Source organism: Marmota monax, unplaced genomic scaffold, assembly GCF_021218885.2.
Source record: "Marmota monax isolate L192 unplaced genomic scaffold, Marmota_monax_Labrador192_F-V1.1 WCK01_AAM20220418_F8-fsc00015, whole genome shotgun sequence".
NCBI lineage: Eukaryota > Metazoa > Chordata > Mammalia > Rodentia > Sciuridae > Marmota > Marmota monax.
In genome coordinates, this window is record NW_026692194.1 from 7,025,415 (window position 1) to 7,047,213 (window position 21,799).

The 21,799-nt window shown below is 33.6% G+C and overlaps 1 protein-coding gene across 5 annotated transcripts in view; it reads left to right on the forward strand.

Moving 5' to 3' along the window:
* Usp34 (ubiquitin specific peptidase 34) overlaps positions 1 to 21,799 on the forward strand; it is a 219,644-nt gene that overhangs the window by 116,053 nt on the left and 81,792 nt on the right. For all 5 annotated transcript variants that reach the window (XM_046423315.2, XM_046423320.2, XM_058572885.1 and 2 more), the window contains 10 exons: positions 1,564 to 1,690; positions 1,877 to 2,024; positions 8,665 to 8,765; positions 8,964 to 9,173; positions 11,338 to 11,463; positions 12,916 to 13,038; positions 13,175 to 13,258; positions 13,793 to 13,879; positions 16,401 to 16,601; positions 19,805 to 19,887. In XM_046423315.2, coding sequence (XP_046279271.1) covers positions 1,564 to 1,690; positions 1,877 to 2,024; positions 8,665 to 8,765; positions 8,964 to 9,173; positions 11,338 to 11,463; positions 12,916 to 13,038; positions 13,175 to 13,258; positions 13,793 to 13,879; positions 16,401 to 16,601; positions 19,805 to 19,887 — 1,290 coding nt within the window. The remainder of the gene's footprint in view (positions 1 to 1,563; positions 1,691 to 1,876; positions 2,025 to 8,664; positions 8,766 to 8,963; positions 9,174 to 11,337; positions 11,464 to 12,915; positions 13,039 to 13,174; positions 13,259 to 13,792; positions 13,880 to 16,400; positions 16,602 to 19,804; positions 19,888 to 21,799) is intronic.

Sequence of the window (21,799 nt, forward strand, 5' to 3'; positions counted from 1 at the left end):
TATTCAAATTAATAAAAACTCAATGTATATATTCATCATAAGATTCAGATATTAAACTAAGATACTAAGTAGGAAATGAAAGTTTCCTTTAATTGTTCTCTTCCTATTAGAGATAGTTACTGTTAATGGTATGATACCAGTTTTTTTGTGTGATGCAAAAAACAGATAATACCTATTGATTCAGACGATTAAAACTTACTTACTAGTACCTAACATTGTAATTAGTACCTTTAAAAGAAATAGTCTTTAGAAAGTACATTATTTTCTGATACTTAAGTAGCATTTTTTAGTAGTTTAATGAATCCAGGTAGCAACATCCCTTTGAATTTGTTTCATGTTAAAAATTAATGTTGGCATTAATTTATGTAAATGCTCATTTTGTGAGTAACCGATGAACTAGGAAATAAGTAAAGCTAAGTCGTGTTTCTAAAAATTTATCTCATATTTTCTTACAAATTTTTGTCTAGTATTAAGTATCAAGTATAAAATCTCAAGTGCTTAATATGTTTAGTGATAATTGAAAATTGCCTAAAATTTAGATTGAAACTGTAAGTATTTTTCATGTACTCTTTATATGAAAAGACTCAATAGTAATAATGTCTTAAAGGGCTTTCTTCATAGAAAAAGATAAGGTTATAATATTAAATAGTGGTTTTCAATGAGAAGTGATTTTGTTTCCCAAGGGACAGTAGGTAATGTTTGGAGATATTTTTCATTACTACAGCTTGGGGATTATTTGGCATCAGACTCCAGAGATGCTGCTATACATCTAAAGTGCATGAGATAGCCTCTCTTCTGCCTTCTGACAATAGTAAATTACTATGCTCAAAATGTCAGTAGTGCCAAGATTAAAAAATCCTGGTCTTGAAATATGCAACTGAAAACATTTTAAGATTACTCTTTTGCTCAGTCATAGAACCTAGACGTTGGATCATGTATAGGTAATAAGATCAGTCCATTTATTCCTTATTTTCTAAAACTGATGTTTAATTTTAGCCATTGACCATTTTTTTCTTATTAAATTCAGGTAACTGCATTCTGTCTTCACCAATTAAAACTAAGTTAGAAAATTGACAAATATTTAGTTTGTGTTTTGCTAGATGCTTCTTTCATTTGAAATATTTGTCTATTTTATTATTTTAGCAATCATGCATTTTGTCAGGCTGGCTGACATAATTACTACAATATATTTCTGTGAAAAATATTTTCGTATCTTCTTATAAATGTTGGAATGATAACTTGATATTTCATTTACCCAACTATTTTTTTTAATTCCTTCAGGTGCTTGTGTTTCCCTTGTCTCCCTTTACATTACAAAGTATTTGCAATAGGATTTTTTTCTTCCCAGTAATCTTTCTTGGAGACTATTTTGTTAGGATCTTTTGTCATTATTCATTTAAGTCTGATTCAACATAGTGAACCTAAGCCTAAATTTAGTGTTATAAATTGGTGTGTGCTGGAACCCTCTGAGAATTTTTCCAGTTTGTAATCATTATAAACTTCTGTGACATTGAAATGTTTTAAAATTTTATCTTTCCTATGTTTGTTTTTATCTTATCTTAGGTTTGCATATCATCTGAGACAATGGCAAATTGAAGGCACTGGTATTAGTAGTCATTTGAAAGCATTGAGTGACAAACAATCTTTGCCCCTAAGGGTTGTATGCCAGCCAGCTGGACTTCCTGACAAGGTAGTTACAGAATTTAATTTCCAAATTGATCCCATTTCTCAGTTCAAATATCTGTGTGGGTTTTTGTTTGTTTGGTGGGCTTTTTTTTTTTTTTTTTTTGGTTCTTGTTGTTGTTTTGGCTTGTTTGGGTTTGGTTTGGTGTTTTTTGCTTTTGTATTTTTAAATTGGTTGCATCTCATATTTCAGATGACTATTGAAATGTATCCTAGTGACCAGGTAGCAGATCTTAGGGCTGAAGTAACTCATTGGTATGAAAATTTACAGAAAGAACAAATAAATCAACAAGCTCAGCTTCAGGAGTTTGGTCAAAGCAGCAGAAAGGGAGAGTTTCCTGGTAAGTTTAACAGTTAAAATTTTCATTTTTTTCCCTAGGTTCTGTTGTATAGAAACTATTGGTCTGTTTTATGCTATACTAGCAGAATCTCTTAAACTGGATAATTTATTAAGATCTGAAATTAATTTTTGTTCTGGATATTGGGAAGTACAGGATCAAGGTTCCAGCAGCCGTTGTGGAGAGCTGCTTTATTTCTAACATGGTGTCTTGAATTTTGCTTCCTCACATTGCAGAAGGTGGAAGGCCTAAAAGAAACACACTTTTTTTGTCAAACCCTTTTATACAGCTATTTATCCATTCATGAGTGAGGAGCTTTTGTGACCTCACAGCCTTCAAGAAGGCCCCACCTCTTAACACTAACTGCATAGGCGATTACATTTCAACAAGAATTTTGGTACAGGACAAATATTCAAACCATAAGAGCAACTTTAATCCTTTACTTTAAAGGTTCACCAAATATGTTCCCCTCCCCTTGGTACAGTTACCTTTTAGGTTTAAAATTGCTGGGAGTTGTTTAAGATATTGTTTGCAAACATTCTTCAAGTACCCCATATTGCCCAGTAAAAATTTTCTGCCTTTTTGATGTATTTTATTTTTATTTTTTCTAAGCACAGGAAATTAATACATCCTTGAATCTCACCCATGCTGCTTTCCTTTTCTTCCAAAAATGTATCATGTTAGGAACTTTTTTCAGGTGAGCCTCAAATACACGTAAAAAATTCCTCTATTACTGTTACCAACTAGTTGGTTTTTACTGTCTTTCCTCACCTAAAATGTGAACTACTCAGAGAAATGACCATGAAAAATGTTTTTACTTCTAATTTAAGGGTCTGAAATAATAGTTGAATGCAGGTTAAGCATAGCTCATATGAATATCTGAAATGCTCTGAAATCTAAACCATTTTGAGCACCGCATGATGCTCTGCAGTTTTGGGTTTTGAATTTTGGATCTTGGAATTTTTTTAATTAAGTATGCTCAACAGTAAAGTCTATGCAAATTTTCCAAAATCTGAGGAATCCTGAAATCCAAAGCACTTTTGGATAAGAAAATACTCAACCTGTATGTATTTAGAAAAGAAGATCTAAAATGTTTAAAAGATACTTTGGGGACCTTCTTAACTTGGCTATGAATCCTTCAGTAAGGAGCATCTCTGACATTCTTGCAGTAAGGAACAAAAGATCTGACTACAAGATGTATCATATGCCTTCTCTAAAGTATGAACTCTTAGTGAATTCACTATTGTTTTCTTCAATAATTGCATTTTTGGTAGGAAATAATAAATGTGGAAAAGCCTCCCTCTTACCTCCATTTTTGCTTGAGTCACATTGTTTCTGGTTTCATATATCACAAGATATAATGTAATAAATCTCTCTCTCTCTTTTTTTTTTTAACTCAAATGATAGCTTTTCATTTGTATTTTTCCTCGTTTCTTGTAGTGCTTAACATTTTCATATAAGGAAATTAAATTCCTGGAAAGTTTGTTGTTGTTGTATTTTTGTTGTTGTTTTGGTAATGGGAACTGAACCCATTGGAGTTTAACCACTGAGCCACAATCTCCAGCTCTTTTTAATTTTAATTTTGAGACAGGTCCTTGCCAAGTTGCTTAGGACCTCACTAAGTTGCTAAGGTTGGCTTTGAACTGAAGATCCTCCTGCTTCAGCCTCCCCAGTCACTGGGATTACAGGTGTGCACCACTGTATCCAGCTAATACAGAGTTTCTTGAGAGAAAGTTTCTGAGGTGAAATTCTTGGGAATTTGATGAAAAATCTCTCTCAGCTGGGCATAGTGGCCAGCACCTATAGTCCCATCTACTTTAGAGGTGAAGGCAGAAGGATCAGTTGAGGACAGAAATTCAAACCATCATGGGCAACATAGTAAGATCCTATCTTTGGTGGGGGGTGGGGGTGGGGGTGGGAGGGAGTATCTCTTCACAGAGACAGTGACACTTACCTATAATACCTGCTCTCTGGAGACTGAGTCAGGAGGATCATTTAAGCTCAAAGAGTTTAGAACTAGCCTTGATAATATAGTGAGACCCTGTGTCTTAAGGGAAGAATAGTTTCTCACTATTTTTTCATACCCCTGTCTCCTTTCTTTCCTATCTGTTTGTTTGCTTTCCTTCTTCCTTTCATTCTTCTTTCCCTCCTTGGGTTCTCTGCCACTGATTTATACCTGTAGTCCTTTTATTTTGTGACAGGGTCTTAATAAGTTGCAATCCTCCTGCCTCCACCTCCTGAAAGTTGGGGTTATAGGCATATGCCCCCTTGCCTGGATTTTTTTCTAAATTTTATAGTGTAGTATAAAATTTAGCTACTATAGCTTTGTAGTGTAGGTCTTTGTCTACTCCAGTAATAACAACATAGACATGGATAGCAGTTATCTTTTTCTGTGTGTCTGTGTGGTACTGGGAATTGAACCCAGGGGTTTACCATTGAGCTAAGTTGTCAAGGCTCTCCTCCTTCTGCCTCATACTGCTGATGAATTGCTGAGATTACAGGTGTGCAACACTGTGCCCAGCTATTTTTTTTTTCTTCTCACCTTACCCATTTAATGTATAAGTCTAGAATTAAAAGTTCCTAGACTATTAATGTCTCATAGTGTCCTGAGGCACTATTTTTTTTTTTTCCTCTCCCACCTCTCCCCTTCCTTCCATTCTGGCTTTTGTAGGGTAGGAATGTTCATTGTTGATTTAACTGTGCCAAATCATTATAAAACATAGTATAGAATATGAGGTTATTTCTCTGGCTTAGAATTTGATTTTTTTAGGAACTTGCTAGTCATTAAATTTTATTTGGTTTACTTCTTGCAAACTTTGATATGATCTCTTACATTGTTTTCCTGTCAATTTATATAAAATTTTTTTCATAGAGTTTCAGAGGGAAAAATTAGAGATGTGTTGTTCAGTTTATCATAATAACCAAAGAGTTTACAATTTTTATTTCTTTTTTGTTTTGTTTTGAAACATTCATTATATTAATATTTTCTTAAAGTTAAGAATGCTTTCCTGAACTGGAATAAGCAATTTTTTTTTGGTGGTGGTGGTATTGGGGGTTGAATACAAGGTCTCAGGTGTGTTAGATAGACCCTATATCACTCAGCTGCATCCCCTTTTCTTTTTATATTGTGGTGTGGTCTCACTGAGATGCTGAGGCTGGCCTTTAACTTTTCATCTTCCTGCTTTAACTTCCCAAATAGCTGGGGTTATAAGTGTGCACTAGGAACAAGCAGTTTTTGTATTAAAAAGAACTCAGAATCTGAGTTCTCTTTTAGAAAAACGTCTTTAATGTTTAACAAGAGTAACAGTAGGAAACAAATCAGTGTTGTATTGTCTTAGCAGTCATCGTGACCACAGGTGTTTTGTTTTAAGTGTATAAAGATCAGTGATCATAAGCTATATTTGATTAGTTTACTAAGATGGAAAAGTCATTTAATAAAAATTTACTAAATCATTAAAACTTAATGTAGAGTTTCTGTCCATCCAGTGGCTATACTTTTGTTTAATAAACACTGTGCTTTACTAGCATTCATTTTTTTCCCCTAGTTTTGTATTATACAAAATGATTAGAGTAAGAAATATATTTTTTGGAAGAGAGAACTTAGTTTTAATCAGGGAATAATGATGATGAATTGAAAACTAAAGAAGTGCTCTATAACAATTTAAAAAGTTATGATAATCATTTTGTGTGTGGGGGGGATGGGTGGGTATTGGGATTGAACCAGGGGCACTTAGCTGCCAAGATACATTTCCCCCCCTCCCTCTCCCCTCCCCTCCCCTCCCCTCCCCTCCCCTCACCTCCCCTCCCCTCCCCTCACCTCCTCTTCTCTTCTCTTCTCTTCTCTTCTCTTCTCTTCTCTTCTCTTCTCTTCTCTTCTCTTCTCTTCTCTTCTCTCTCTCTCTCTAATTTTGAGACAGGTTCTTGCTAAATTACTGAGGCTGGCCTTCAGCTTGCTATCCTTCTGCCTCAGCCTCCTGAGTAGTTGGGATTACAGGCTTGCGCCCCCATGGTTTTGGGGTGGCATATTATAATTAAACATAATAGTGGAATTTGATGTTCTATATCATTATAGTGATCTTTAAAAAAAGTTTTTTTGTGTAGTTGTAGATGGACAGAAACCCTTTGTTTATTTTCATCTGGTGCTAAGGATCAAACCCAGTGCTTCACACATGCTAGGCAAGTGCTCTGCTACTGAGCTACAGCCCCAGCACCTCATTATGCTTAATGTGAGGGATTTTTGAAGTATATGAGTATAAAAATTTCTGAGATTTTATGTGTGTGTGTGTATAAACAACTGAATGAATAGATACCTAGCATGTCTGTCTACTGAATATTGTAGAAATATCAAATTTATTTTTTAGTTTATTTTATCTGATTTCAGTGGAATTTCTGTTTAGAATTTGAAATTACTCTGAAATTGTCTATATTAATAAATTAATATCAAGTTCTGTGAGGAAAAGCACACAAGGGTAATCATTGAACACTTAAAGTACATGATTTTGTGAAAAAATTTATTGATAAATAATATAGAGTGGAGAGTCCTGAGAAATAACTATAATGTATTCATACAAGTATTACTCAATTTGAAGGAAGAAAAAAACTATTTCTAATTTATGGTATGAGACCCTCATGGTTATACAAAATGACATACAAGAGGAAGTGAGGGGAAAGGGGAAAAAAAAACAAGGGGGAGAAATGAATTACAGTAGATGGGGTAGAGAGAGAAGATGGGAGGGGAGGGGAGGGGAGGGGAGGGGAGGGGGATAGTAGAGGATAGGAAAAGCAGCAGAATACAACAGACACTAGTATGGCAATATGTAAATTAGTGGATGTGTAACCGATGTGATTCTGCAATCTGTATACGGGGTAAAAATGGGAGTTCATAACCCACTTGAATCAAAGTGTGAAATATGATATGTCAAGAACTATGTAATGTTTTGAACAACCAACAATAAAAATTAAAAAAAAAATGTAGTATCTGTATTGATGAACAGTAAGCAAATTCCAAAGAAAGTATGATTAGATATTTATCAATCCCTAAGGGCCAAGATTTCTTGGCTTAGGGGCTGGGGATGTGGCTCAAGCGGTAGCGCGCTCGCCTGGCATGCGTGCGGCCCAGGTTCGATCCTCAGCACCACATACAAACAAAGATGTTGTGTCTGCCGAAAACTAGAAAATAAATATTTAAAAAAAAAAAAAAGTTTTCTTGGCTTAAAATTAAAGAGAAGGAACAGAAAATCTGGGGCTGGGGCTGGGGCTGTAGCTCAGTGGTAAAGTGCTTGTTTTGAATGTGTGAGGCACTGAGTTTGATCCTCAGCACCACATAAAAATAAATAATCATACTATGTGTTCATCTACAACTAAATAAATATTAAAAAAAAAATCTGCAAAGCAGTTGTACTTAAGGGAATTGTTAAAATGAATCTTAATGGGGGAAAGCCATTTTTCTACTCTGTTTGAAGTAATTTCCTGTAGAATTTTTTTATTTGAAGAGAAAAGGTAATTTTAAATGTTATATGTCATTATAGGAAGTAGTTCTCCTCCCTTAGTCATTATTTCTGAAATTTTTTTTACATTAAGTTAGGAAAATTCTGTATTTTTAATGTCTATTCATCAGTGTTTCATAATTTTGCTTAATTTTTCTATTCTTCTAGGCATTTCCTTTTAAAAAATTCATGCATCATACAATAATGTCTACTGTTTCTAGTGCCTGGAATACATATGTATATATAAAATGAAATCTCTGCATGTGGAACTGGGAGGAATTTTTTGGTTTGTTTTATGAGGAGAGACAGATGTAAATACATGCTTTAAGGAAAGATAAAGCAGAGTAAAGGGCCAGTAGTGAAATGAGGCCCTTTAGATTGAGTGGTTGGGAGGAATTTTCTTAATGAGAGATTTGAAAGAAATTAGGGAAGAAGACCTTGTAAATTCCTGAGCAGGAACATTTTAGTTCTTGAGATGAACATGCTTAAGAAAGGGCAAGTAGATCTGATCAGGGAAGCACAGTTTTGAGGTAAGAAAATGAAGTTAAAGGTGGAGACAACAAAAAGAACTTTATGCATTCTAGAAAATAAATTGCCTTTGTCGAGTTTATTGAAATATTTAAATAAACTAAATTTTTGAATAAAGGAATAGATATCAAAGGTTAAAGCTGGTATTCCCATGAGACTTTTTGTTTGTTTTGCACTCGTGTTGTTTTTGTGGATAGTAAACAGGGAGAGAGAATTTAGTCATCAATACATGCCAGTTTGTCAAACTAAGGCATTAAAGAATCTCTGTATATTTTTGTATATCTTTGTATGTTCCCCTGTATGTATTTTTGGAAGAAATGCAGTCTATTCCCAGAAATTTTCTTTAATGTTTTTTTAAATTCTTATAACATTTTTCATATTGTTAAGGAAATAATAATTGATCTAGTTAGACTAGTCCTAATGGAGAACTTCCTTGTGATTTTTTTATTGCCTGAGGGCAACTTCAGACAACTGAAAACTTGCTAAAGCATGTTTAGTACTGTCTCCAATTCTTTTAGTTATATTTATGGTTAACATACAATGGACTTAATTACTAACTATACCCTTGTATTCTTGTTAGCAAATGAATTAACTATAATTGTTTTTACTTTTTTTGTGATGTTTTTAAGGAGGGCTAATGGGACCTGTAAGGATGATTTCATCAGGACATGAGTTGACAACAGATTATGATGAAAAAGCACTTCATGAACTTGGTTTTAAGGACATGCAGGTACATATATAAATTGTGGTTTGTGTTTTACTTAGCTGTTGATTGATAAAGACAATAGAATATTCAGAAGTTTAGTCTAAAATTTATTATTGCTTTCATTTTATTAAAATTGCAACAAATTACTTTATATTTATTGTTTTATTAAGCAAAAAACTTAATGTGTATTATCCACCCCCCGCCCTTCTCTTATTTTTGTAGATGGTATTTGTATCTTTGGGTGCACCACGGAGAGAACGGAAAGGGGAAGGTGTTCAGCTCCCTGCATCTTGCCTACCACCCCCTCAGAAGGACAACATTCCGATGCTTTTGCTTTTACAAGAACCCCATCTAACTACTCTTTTTGATTTATTAGAAATGCTTGCATCATTTAAACCACCCTCGGGAAAGGTGGCAGTGGATGATAGTGAGGTAACCATATCAGACTTCATTTCCACAAATCTTTTTTTTTTTTTATTTTTATTTATTTATTTAATTATCTACACATGACATTACAATGATCTTGGCAATTCATTCATTTGTATCATTGGGGTATAATTTCTCATTTTTCTAATTGTACAGATTGTAGAATCACACTGGTCATAGAGTCACCTATATACATACATCAATCATAATGTCTATTCTATTCTGCTGCCCTTCTTATCCCCCCTACTCCTCCACTCCTCTCCCATCATTTCTCTATCCAATTTAATGTGACACACTTTTTTTTTTCTTTTTCTCATCACAACATCATACATGTATTCTGTATAACGATGAGGGTCTCTTTCCATCTTCCATGCAACTCCCCTTCTCCCTCTTTTTCCTCCCACCTCTCTTCCCTATTTATTGGTAGTTTTCTTCTCATGCTCTTCCCCTCTATCCCATCCACAAATCTTATTTTTGTTTGTGATACTGAGAATTGAACCTAGAGCCTTGCACATGCTAGCACGTGCTCTACCACTGACCTACATTACCCTTCCCCCTCCCTCTACTGTTTTTTTCTCTTTTCCTTTTTAAAATTTTGAGACAGGAGCATGCTGATTTGCTTAGGTTGTCCTTGAACTTTAGATCCTTGTGTTTCAGCCTCCCAAGTAGCTATGGTTACAGGCATGTACCACCATACCGAGCTCCATAAACTTGTTTTATCTTTCTGTTGAAAGAAAAACAATTTTCTCAGTAATCTCTCAAAAAACAATAAAACATAGGAACACATTTATTTGTTAACTATTTAAGTGCTTAATATGATCAGACATTCTGTTTTAATGAAAGTGCTATTTAAAGGATGATCAAATGAGGTGTATTTCAGTCTTGAGTCAGAGTTGAGTTGTGAATGGCAAGTTTACCTTGAAACTCCAGCTCTAAAATTCCCTTGCCTTTAAAGTACAGTTAGATCTCCATATCCATGAGTTCTGCATTTGTTCTTTGTTTTGCATTTGTAGATTAAACCAGCTGAGGAATGAAAATATTTGGGATGGGGACGATCTGTTCTGAACATGAAGATTATTTTCCTTCTCATTTTTCCTTAAATAATATAGTATAGCAACTGTTAATACAGTATTTATAATATTGGTATTTTAAATAATCTGGAGATGGTTTAAAGATTATGGGAGGACATGCATAGATTCTGTACTATATATTTTATATAAAGGATGTGGGCATCCACAGATTTTGGTGTTCATGGAGGGGGGGCGTCCTGGGACCAATCGGGGATAGATATTGAGGGATTACTATATATTGGTTTTATAAAGTCCTTGTACCAAAAGAACTAAGTTGCTTTTTATTGACTTTTAGAATATTCCTTTGGCATTCCCTAAGAGTGTATTACACCAAAGAATTAATATAATAGGAGCAATAATAGTATAATAATAAACAAAAGTATACTACATGGAAAATGCCCAGTGAATTTTAGCTTTTGATGTTTATTGTCTTCTGGGGTGGTACTTTGACATTTTAATAACTTATTTTTTATACTTTTGGAAACATCATTTAGAATACTCTTAGCACCTTACTGAGCTAAGATTTAACAAAAGATAATAGCAAAAAGAGTATTCTTTAAATTTGCTTTCTCCTCTTAATGTCTGCTCATCTGAAACTATTAAATAAGATATTCGGGGCTGGGGCTGTAGCTTAGTGGCAGAGCACTTGCCTAGCATGTGTGAGGCTCTGGATTCAATCCTCAGCACTACATAAAAATAAACAAATAAGATAAAGGCATTCTGTTCATCTACAACTACAAAAAAAAAGAGGGGGGACATGCATTAACAAAATAAGAGAAATGATAATAATTAGAGTCTTGAAATTTACTAATGGTCTTATGAAACAGGTGACTTCACTTTTGTTTGAGATTTCTTATGTCCAGCCTTAAGGAAAGGCTATTCTGGGGAAATGTTTATAATCACTTAAAAAAAAAAATCCCTTCTTTTTTATGACTATTCATATTGTCTTAAATGTATTCTATTTCCCGTGTTAAAATTGTCTTATTTTCACAGTACTTGAGTAAATTTGATTATTAATAATTTTTGTGCCAAACAATTGAACTTATTTAATTTTTTTTTCCTGATCTGTCTTGATAAAGCAGTTGTTCTTATTTGTATAGAGCTTAAGATGTGAAGAACTTCATCTTCATGCAGAAAATTTGTCTAGGCGTGTCTGGGAGCTGCTCATGCTTCTTCCAACATGTCCTAACATGTTGATGGCATTCCAGAATATCTCAGATGAACAGGTGAGCCTACAAAATCTTTTTACTCTCCTTGAGGATGTTACTAGTTATGTTCCTGCTGGCAGTAGCTCACTTTCTGGATCATACCTCAGCAAATCTAAATATAATTTTTGCCTGTTTAATAGAAAAAGTGTATCATTTTATTTGTTTAGTGAGGTTGAGTAGCATAGTAAATAGAAGGTAAGAATGCTTTCTGAAATTGTCTCTAGAAAATAGGGATTTGTCTTCATATCAGTGGTTAGTTTTTTTTTTTTTCTTTAAGAAATTACTGTATGTTTCCAATATTGCTTTTTGACAACAAAAAGTAATGTGTAGGGGGCTGGGGATGTGGCTCAAGTGGTAGTGCGCTCACCTAGCATGCGTGGGGCACTAGGTTCGATTCCCAGTACCACGTAAAAATAAAATAAAGATATTTAAAAAAAAAAGTAATGTGTAGGGAAAATATACTAGAGTGAAATGAATGCATCAGTGCTTGTTTTGAATGCTTACACAAGTCAACTTGCCAATATGTATTTAGTAATCTTCCGATGGGGCATACCTTCACATATTATTGTATGTTGAATATATTGGTAAAGATTTTTTAAATTAAAGATTATTATTATTATTTTATACCTTTATTTTATTTATTCATTTTTATGTGGTGCTGATGACTGAACCCAGTACCTCACTTCTGCTACGCAAGTGCTCTACTACTGAACTGCAACCCCAGCCCTAAACATTATTATTATTATTTTTTTTAATATTTTTTTTTTAAGAGAGAGTGGGGGGGGGGAGAGAGAATTCTTTTAATATTTATTTTTTAGTTCTCGGCGGACACATCATCTTTGTTTTTTGTATGTGGTGCTGAGGATCGAACCCGGGCCACACGCATGCGAGGCGAGCGCGCTACCGCTGAGCCACATCCCCAGCCCCCTAAAGATTATTTTTAAAACCTTTGTAATATTGGTTTTCTTTTGTAGATTTCTAGTAGAACTCCTGTGAAATGATTAAAATAACAAATGTGCTAATGTTATGTTACCAGTTATTGATGATTTGGGCACTTTGGTGTGATTACAGGTCTTATGTCTCATGATTTTTATGTAAAAATGATGGGCTCTAGAAAATGATGAATTATGACCCAGAGTAACTGTAATGATAATTTCAAAGATACATTTCTTAGTGTGAATAACATTATTTCACATTGATCCTAGAAAATAACAATGGCTTTCAAATTAATAAATTCCTATGCTGGTGTTTGTATTTTATTGGTTTTATTTGAACAAAATTTAATGAATAATTGGTGTTTTAAAGTATGTTGTTAGTACCAGTTATTTAGTTGGTCTTTATGTATTTGAATATGTTTCAAAGTATATGTAAATTAGTATTTTTATATAATGTCTTTCTGTATTTTTTCGATTTGGATACCCATTACTACAGTTGACTTGAAACCTCTGTTTTTTCTTTTTTAAATTTAAGAGTAATGATGGACTTAATTGGAAAGAACTTCTCAAAATTAAGAGTGCCCATAAGCTTTTATATGCTCTGGAAATTATTGAAGCACTGGGAAAACCTAACAGAAGAATAAGGAGAGAATCAACGGTAATTACAATTCCAGTATCATCATTAAATGCCTGTATTTCCATTGGAGCAAAATGCTTGAATGTATTATCTTTTCATTCTAGAAAACATTTTCTACCGATACCTTCCCTTATTTTAATTTTTTCTTTTCCTACAGGGAAGTTACAGTGACCTTTATCCAGATTCAGATGATTCAAGTGAGGATCAAGTGGAAAATAGTAAAAATTCCTGGAGTTGCAAGGTTTGATCATATGTTTTGTGATATATTGATAATAAAAATTTACATTTTCATAAAATTAGGGTCTATGCATTTTTATTTTTAAAATTAATTTATTATTTAAAATAAAGCATACTTTAAATTTATAATAATGTCAGTTGAGATTGAAACTCCTATTTTTAGCTCTAATACCCCCCCCCCCCCCACCCCATTGAAATTCTGTGTTAAGACATCCTAGTGCCTGGGATTAAGTTGTTTAGGGCCTCCCTGTGTTGCTGAGGCTGGCTTTGAACTTGTGATCCTCCTCCCCCTCAGCCTCCTGAGTTGCTAGATTTACAGGTGTGCATCACCATGCCAGACACAAAAATATTTTTTAAAAAAATTATTGAAAATAAATTTTATTTTATATAGAATTTATTTTGTATTTAAATGAAAGTAATTTTCTAAATGAAAGACATAATATTTGCCAAATATTATTGGTGGATCAACAAGTAGGTTACTTTTACGATATATATATATATGGTTTTCTCTTATCATTATCCTCACAATTGCTTATAGTTTGTTGCTGCTGGAGGCCTTCAACAGTTACTAGAAATTTTTAATTCTGGAATTTTGGAGCCTAAAGAACAGGAATCATGGACTGTGGTAAGTGAAAAATTTAGTGTTTTAACTAATTTAAGTAGTTAATCTCATTTGAAACACTTCCATTTCCATTAGCAAAGGGTAACTTTTATACATACTTCATTGTTATTAAAGAAAGCATGGCATGTAGTAAAATTTAAAATATAGAATTTAATAATCTATGGGATACAATTTCTTTGTATCAGTTGTGTTAAAAATTCTTCAGGGGTAAAATTACTCTGAATTATGACAGATTTATAATCGTTTTTCTTTTAGATTGTTTAAGTTATATATTAGTACTTAATATGGATTTATGTAGACAAAAGTTTTGTTACTTTTTCACATTGTTTTACATCTTTTTTTCATTCTATTTTGTTTTGACATTTCTTCTTCTTTTTATTAATATTTTTTACTTGTTGATGGACCTTTATTTTATTTATTTGTATGTGGTGCTGAGAATCGAACCCAGTGCCTCACACATGGTAGGCAAGTGTGCTACCACTGAGCCACAACCTTAGCCCAACATTTCTTCTTTTATAACAGTAATATTCAAAAGAATTTTGGTATGCTGGGGGATAGATACAGAAGCTGAGAGAAGCCTTTGAAATTTTTATAACACTTGGGGCTGGGGATGTGGCTCAAGCGGTAGCGCGCTCGCCTGGCATGCGTGTGGCCCAGGTTCGATCCTCAGCACCACATACAAACAAAAATGTTGTGTCTGCCAAAAACTAAAAAAAAAAAATAATAAAATAAATATTTAAAAATTCTCTCTCTCTCTCTCTCTCTCTCACTCTCTTTAAAAAAAAATTTGTAACACTTGGACATTGCTGCAATATTTTTTATAATATTCAACAAAAGTATCAGTCTTCATAACAGAAAAATGGTACTTTATCACTACTAATTTGAAGAAGTACTGATCTATAATAAAATATACAATAAAATAATGTTCCTTACGGAATAGTAAAACCTTCATAATGAGCCAGGCATGGTGGTGAACCTCTCTAATCCCACTAGTTTGGGAGGCTGAAGCATAAGGATTGCAAGTTTGAGGTAAATCTGAATAATTTAGTGAGACCCTATCTCAAAAAAAATTAAAAGGGTTTGGGATATAACTTAGTGGTAGAATGCTTTGGGCTTAATCCCTTGTACTATATAAAGAAACAAACAAAAAACAACCATAAAACCCAACTTCATATTGATATCTAAAATTATGCAGATGTGCAGGGGATAAAGCTCAATGGTATAGCACTTACCTAGAGAGTTGGAGAGAGGTTCCACCCCAAACACTGCAAAATAAAGAAGACTGCACAGTCCAATCTTGAGTTAAATGTAAAGTGGATTAGTATCCTCATATATTCCATTCAAGTGTTAATTTATTAGTACTTGATTTATAGATTTACCTTGGAACATACAATTTATAAAGTAATGATTTCATTTCAGATATTACTATGCCCACGATGAGAGAAAATATATTTGGAGAGCATTGTTATCTACCAAGCTTTTGTTAATTTTGCCACTATTTTCAACTTTTCTTTTACATATTTTGCTTCAGGTATTTTCCTTTTGAAAATATCCACATCTATAGCAATTAATTACTGTAGTGCTATGCTTAATATTTGAAATTTATTTTTGTTGCATTTTATTGGTAGTAATTTTTTTGTTGTTCCAGGAATATCTGAGAATGAGGAGGTGGATTTTGGTTCTTTGAAACTGTAGAACAATTACACTAAAATTATTAATGAGTAATGATTCATCTATAGGAATTTAGTTTATAGGCTATTTTATGTTCTTAGTAAAATTTACATGAAAAACCTATGTTAATAGTTTCTCTGTTTTCTTTGAAATTGTGAATACTTTTATGAAGCTTCAATAAAGAACATTTTACTTACCTGTGTGACACATGTTACCCTTATAATGCTTAAAATGCCTGAGTTACAAAGCATGCTTGAATTACCAACTGGTGTTAGGTCAACTGTTTTTTCCTACTTATAATACATCTCTCTTAGTATTATGGTATACTTGTAAATTTAGGGTCATTCTTTTTACTTTATCAACTCATTTCCCTTTTAAAATGAAATTAGTTGAGTTATAAAGAAGAAAATTTTTTTATTAATAAGCATAACTCAACTAATTTCATTTTAAAAGGGAAATGAGTTGATAAAGTAAAAAGAATGACCCTAAATTTACAAAACAGTTGACCTGACAATTTCACTCTACCACTGAGCCACAGCCCCAGACCCCCATTTGTGTGTGTGTGTGTGTGTGTGTGTGTGCGCGCGCGCGCGCGCGTGCTGGGGATTGAACCCAGGGCCTGGTGCATGAGAGGCAAGCACTCTACCAAGTGAGCTATACCCCAGCCCTTGTTTTCATTTTTGTATGATTAGATTGTTACCATAATAGTTGAGCAGCAAGATTGTACATTAAGTACTAGCTATACTTATTTTTATTCCCTGATCTTTTAAAAATTTCAAAATTTTTATTCTGACCATGTTATATTAATGACAATAGGGGAATAACTTTTTTTTTTCTTTTTTCTCATCCACAGTGGCAGCTAGATTGTCTTGCTTGTTTGCTGAAGTTAATATGCCAGTTTGCAGTAGATACCTCTGATTTGGATTTAGCTTATCATGATGTCTTTGCCTGGTCTGGTATAGCAGAAAGCCATCGGAAAAGAACATGGCCTGGTAAATCAAGGAAGGCTGCTGGTGATCATGCCAAGGGCCTTCATATACCACGATTGACAGAGGTAAAGTAGAGAACTTAACAGTAAATTGTAGTTTTAAATCTAACACGTTCTGAGGGACTGTGTGTGTTTTTGTTTTTTTACAAAGCAAAGAAATACACATTCAGCTAAGAAATGTTAGCTAAGGTGATACCATGGTTTTAAAGTGGTAGTGATGATGAAGTAATAATTCTTTTCAGTTCATTTTCCAAAATGAAAGCATGATGTGCTGTCTTAACGTTATCTATCTGTAGAGTTATATTCATTATTTGAACATTATTATATTCAGTAATTTACATACCAAGTATGTCAGGCTCCATTCAGGAAAACAGAAACCATATTAGGTATTTTGGCATTGGAAATTGAAAAGCGGAAGATGATTTTATAGGTCCATGTTGGAGTGTGAAAAGAAAAAGGGAGTGGTGAGGAACCCATTCACCATCCCTAAAAATTGAGATAAAATGTGTTCGGGTTATGAAAGAATTAGAAGCTTATAGAAAGGATCATGTTTAACTGGGGTTTTAGCCTCTAAGAGAGTGGGTCTCTCAGCAGTAGCTGGATTCTCAGAGGAAACTGAATAAAAGCTGATTATAGGAGTGCCTAAAAAATCTGTAGCCTAAAACCAGCTGCCTCTTCTAGATAAAATACTTTTGGAACAATGCTGACAGGAGGGGCGGGAAAAAGGAAGCATTCTGTCTAGTTTCCTGGGTTGGCAGAACCTGAAAGGAAGCCAAGTGGCAAAGGAAGAGTTTGGGTTCTGATGTACTACCCCTAGTACTGTAAAGTAAATTATGTAAATATGTTACTATTGTAGAGAAGGTATATTAGAGGTGAATTTTAAGTAGAGAGAAAATAGTTTAATAATCAGCATATATAGCAGTTCTTTTTGACTGTTGATACTGCTCATCTATCAGATTTTCTCACTTCCAGCATCTCTATCAATGAACTGGGAAGTGGGGAGAATTTAAGATTAGTTTTCAGTAATATCTTTCTCATTCGGTACCTTTAATAGTAGCTCACTTCCTACCTTTCTAAGAAACATAAGAGTAAATGAATTGTTATAGATAGATGAATATTTTGGTGAACATAAGATTTGAAAACTACTGATATAAATGGAAACATGAAGCATATTTCTCTTTTGCGATATTAGGGATTAAACAGGAAAAGTGATCTCTGCCAGTATTATAGATCATTTATATCAAATAAAATTAAACATTGGAAGTGAAATGTAAACTTATACATCACACAGTGTTATATGTTGGAAACTATTACTTAATAGTAACTTTTCATTGTTATATTTTTGGTAATGTGTTTTCCAAGGACAAACTTTTCAGATTATAATATAAATGTTTAAATTGATTATGATCCTTTCCAACAGTCAACTCACTTAATTTCCTCTTTTGGGTACCAGGGATTTGAACACAGGGATACTTGACCACAAAGCCACATTCACAGCTCTTTTTATTTTTAGACAGGGTCTCACTAAATTACTGAGGTTGGTCTCAAATTTGCAATTCTCCTGCCTCAGCCTCCTGAGTCACTGGGATTATAGGCATGTGCCACTGCGCCCAGCTCCTCACTTAATTGCAATGTTTGTTGATCCGTTTTTGTAATTTCCCTTTGAGATTTGAATAATATAAATATATGTAACTCTAGATTAATATGTACACATGGATGGAGTTTTTCATTGCTTTGTTTTTAAAATATATGCATCTGGGTGCTTGCTTGAAATAAATCAGAATATTCAACTGAACCTTCCCTAAGTGTCAAGTGATTATCATTAATATCTTTATATATTGCTTTACAGAGGTTTTTTCCTATACATATACCAGTATTCTTTTTATAGTTTAGAAAAGATGCATAATATGTATTCTTTGTATTAACTTATTTGCTAAAATAATCATAGCTTAGTATGTATATAAAAACTCTTTAGAGGTAAAATTTCTTTCTTGTATTAATTCTGGAGACTAACTCATCTAATTTTGATGTACCATAGGTAGTAAGGAAGAACACTTAATCCGTTTAACAATGTACTGCCATACTTCCAAATGGTTTCCTTACTGTCCTTTTAGAAAGTTGCTTTCACATCTCAGACTAAGCCAGTTATGATGGTGCACACTTGTGATGCCAGTGACTAGGGAGGCTGAGACAGGAGGATGGAAATTTCAAGGCCAACATGGGTATTTAGCAAAACCCTGTCTCAAAATGAAAATATAAAAAGAACTGGGGATGTAGAGCGCCCATGGATTCAATCCCTAGTACTGGGGAATGGGTTGGATGCGGGGGACAAAAATCAGAAAACCTCAGACTATGTCCCAGCCTTTTTTGATTTGGCTTTGTACTTGTGATCCTGCTTTCTCATCCTCTCAAATCCCTGACAGATGACAGGAGTGTGCCACTATGTCTGGCTGTGGAAACTTTCTTGGTTTTCCCAGAGATGGGATTTGAACCCAGGAGTACTTGACCACAAAGCCACATTCACAGCTATTTTTATTTTCCTTTTGGCTGGTTTAGCACATTGCATTTACTGTTGTTTTAGTGCTCTCTGCAGTTGAGTACACCACTGAACTAAAACGGTTCCCAGAATAAGTTCTGACCTACAGAAAGGATTTAGTACTTCTTTGTTAAATTAGTGAATTAGTTTTTCCCAATAAACATGTAAATAACTAGAACTTAGAAATTAACTATCAGGATTATGTGCTTTGAAAATTAACAAAGTAAATGTTGACCCTCAGGATTTTGAATCTATCCATAATATGTTATATTGCTTTTTAAAAATATTTATTTCAGAATGGTTGAGGAATCTGGCACTGCTTGAATTTCTCTCTATATTTTCTTGTACATAAACTTTAAAAAAATAATTTTTACTTAAACTGTCCTCTGTCATTGCTGCAAAACCCCCTAATGTTTGAACTATATAGTATTTTTTTTTTTCCTTTTTACCTTGTTGTGTGATATTGGTAAATCTATGGATTAAATGTAAAGAATATTTTTACCTCCTACTTCTAAATTTTCAGTATGTTCGTTTGTAGTTACTGCTCATAAGTGTGGTTATAAAATTCTGGTTTTCTAACATTTGATATTTTTATGGTAGTTTCAAATAATTCTCTGGATATTTTTTGTATTGCTGTAGATAAATATCAAAGTAATTTGGAATCTTGAGTTATGAATATGTTTTTTTGTTTGACCATATTTAAAGATTGATCTGAAATGTTTTTGTTTTGAAGGTATTTCTTGTTCTCGTCCAAGGAACCAGTTTGATTCAGCGACTCATGTCTGTTGCTTATACATATGATAATCTGGCACCTAGGTACGCATTTTTCATAAGTTTTATATGTATGCATTTGTATTAAGAATATAATGTTTATCCTTCCATTTCAGAAAATTTAAAAGTAAAGGAAAATTGTTAGGGCTTTTTAATGAACTGTGATACTTTTCACCTAGATTGGCATAGGTTGTCCACCTTTTGCCAGGAGTTATCATTTATTCATAAATAGGTACTTTCTGTTTATGTTTGCATGTTTTTCTGAATTTTTTGAAAGTAAGTTGCAGACATCATGACTAAGATTATGTAAAAACACTTTGTTTTTCTCCTAAGATTGAAACTATTTTCCCTGCTTTAGTTGTCATATTTCTTTTTCTTTTTCTAATATTTATTTTTTAGTTATAGGTGGACATTTATCTTCATTTTTATGTGGTACTGAGGATCGAACCCAGTGCCTCATGTGTGCTAGGGGAACGCTCTACCTCTTGAGCCATAATCCCAGCCCCATAGTTGTCATATTTCTTCCTTTTCATTTAATCAGATACTTTCTTAATCTTTATTTCATGAAGAATACAGGCTTTTATTGTATGTGTGGGGGGGGGTGTACTAGGTATTTGAACCCAGCTTCCACCTGTTGTTTTGTTTTGTTTTTTAATTTTGAGACAGTCTTGCCAACTTGTAAGGGCCTGGCTAAATTGCTGAAGCTGGCTTTGAACTTGGATCCTCCTGCCTTAACCTCTGGAGCTGTTGGAATCACAGATACCAGGCCTGGCCCAGATATTTTTTTTAATAGAGCATTTTCAGTCTGAGTTGTCTTGATTATTTCTCATGATTACACACTTATAACAGAAAAACCCTTTAAGTAATATTGTATCTTTCCCAGTTCATCCTGATGTTTATATTTTTCCCATTATTGATGATATTAATTCTGATCATTTAATCTGGTTTCCTTCAGGTTACTCTACTATAATGTTTGACTTTTTTTCTTTTGTTAAAAATCAGTCTGTGGGAAAACATTTGAAACTACAAATTTCTTGCTTCTTGTGAAACTTTGATGCATTGGTTTTAGCTTTTATTGATTTTTTTTGTTAATTTCGTGTTTATTAATTGACATCCTATTGTGAGGAAAAAGCTTTCTCTCTTTATAGTCAATATCAATTTGGATTCATCTCCCCTGCCACCTTCAGTATGTATAGTTCATTACTGTCATTATTCCCTTTGCTCAAAGTGTGTCAGAGTTGGCTTATGGAAGCCTCTCTGAGCTTGTTCATGTGACCTTTGGCATAGCCTTATGGTTTAGGGTGGGGGTAGGGGTTTCCTTTTTGTTTTTTTAATGTCAGTACAATACTTTCTAGGCTTATTTTGTAGCTTCTCTGTCTTAGTCCTGAAGTCAGCCATTTTAAAAAGAAGTCCTAGTGCCAGTTAGTAGGGAACCTTAAAAATGTGAGTCCTTAATGTATTCATTGTTACTGGTATATCATTGCTCCTATATTCACAGAGGACAGAGATGTTAATATGTATGAAAATATAAACATTGATATCCTATTTATTTGGACTACTTTGGAGATTCTTAATAATGTAGAAAATTTTAATATAGAAATCCAAGTAAAGCAATTGCTAATTAATACATGGGGACCTAACTGTATGCTAGTTATTTAGTCATATAAAATTAATTTTGAGTATTTGAGAGTTGTTTTGTGGGGCTGAACTTGATGATTGAACTCGGATGATTTATAAAGCTAATGTAAGTACCCTTAAAAGGTTTTAACCAGGCAAGTGCTATGGCACATACTTGTAATCCCAGCAACTCAAGTGGCATGAGGATTGCACATTCAAGACCAGCTTTAGCAGTTTAGTTTAATGAGACCTTGTCTCAAAGTAAGGAAGAAAACAAACTGGGGATGTAAGTCAGTGGTAAAGTGTCCCTAGGTTAAATTCTAAGTACAAAACAACAACA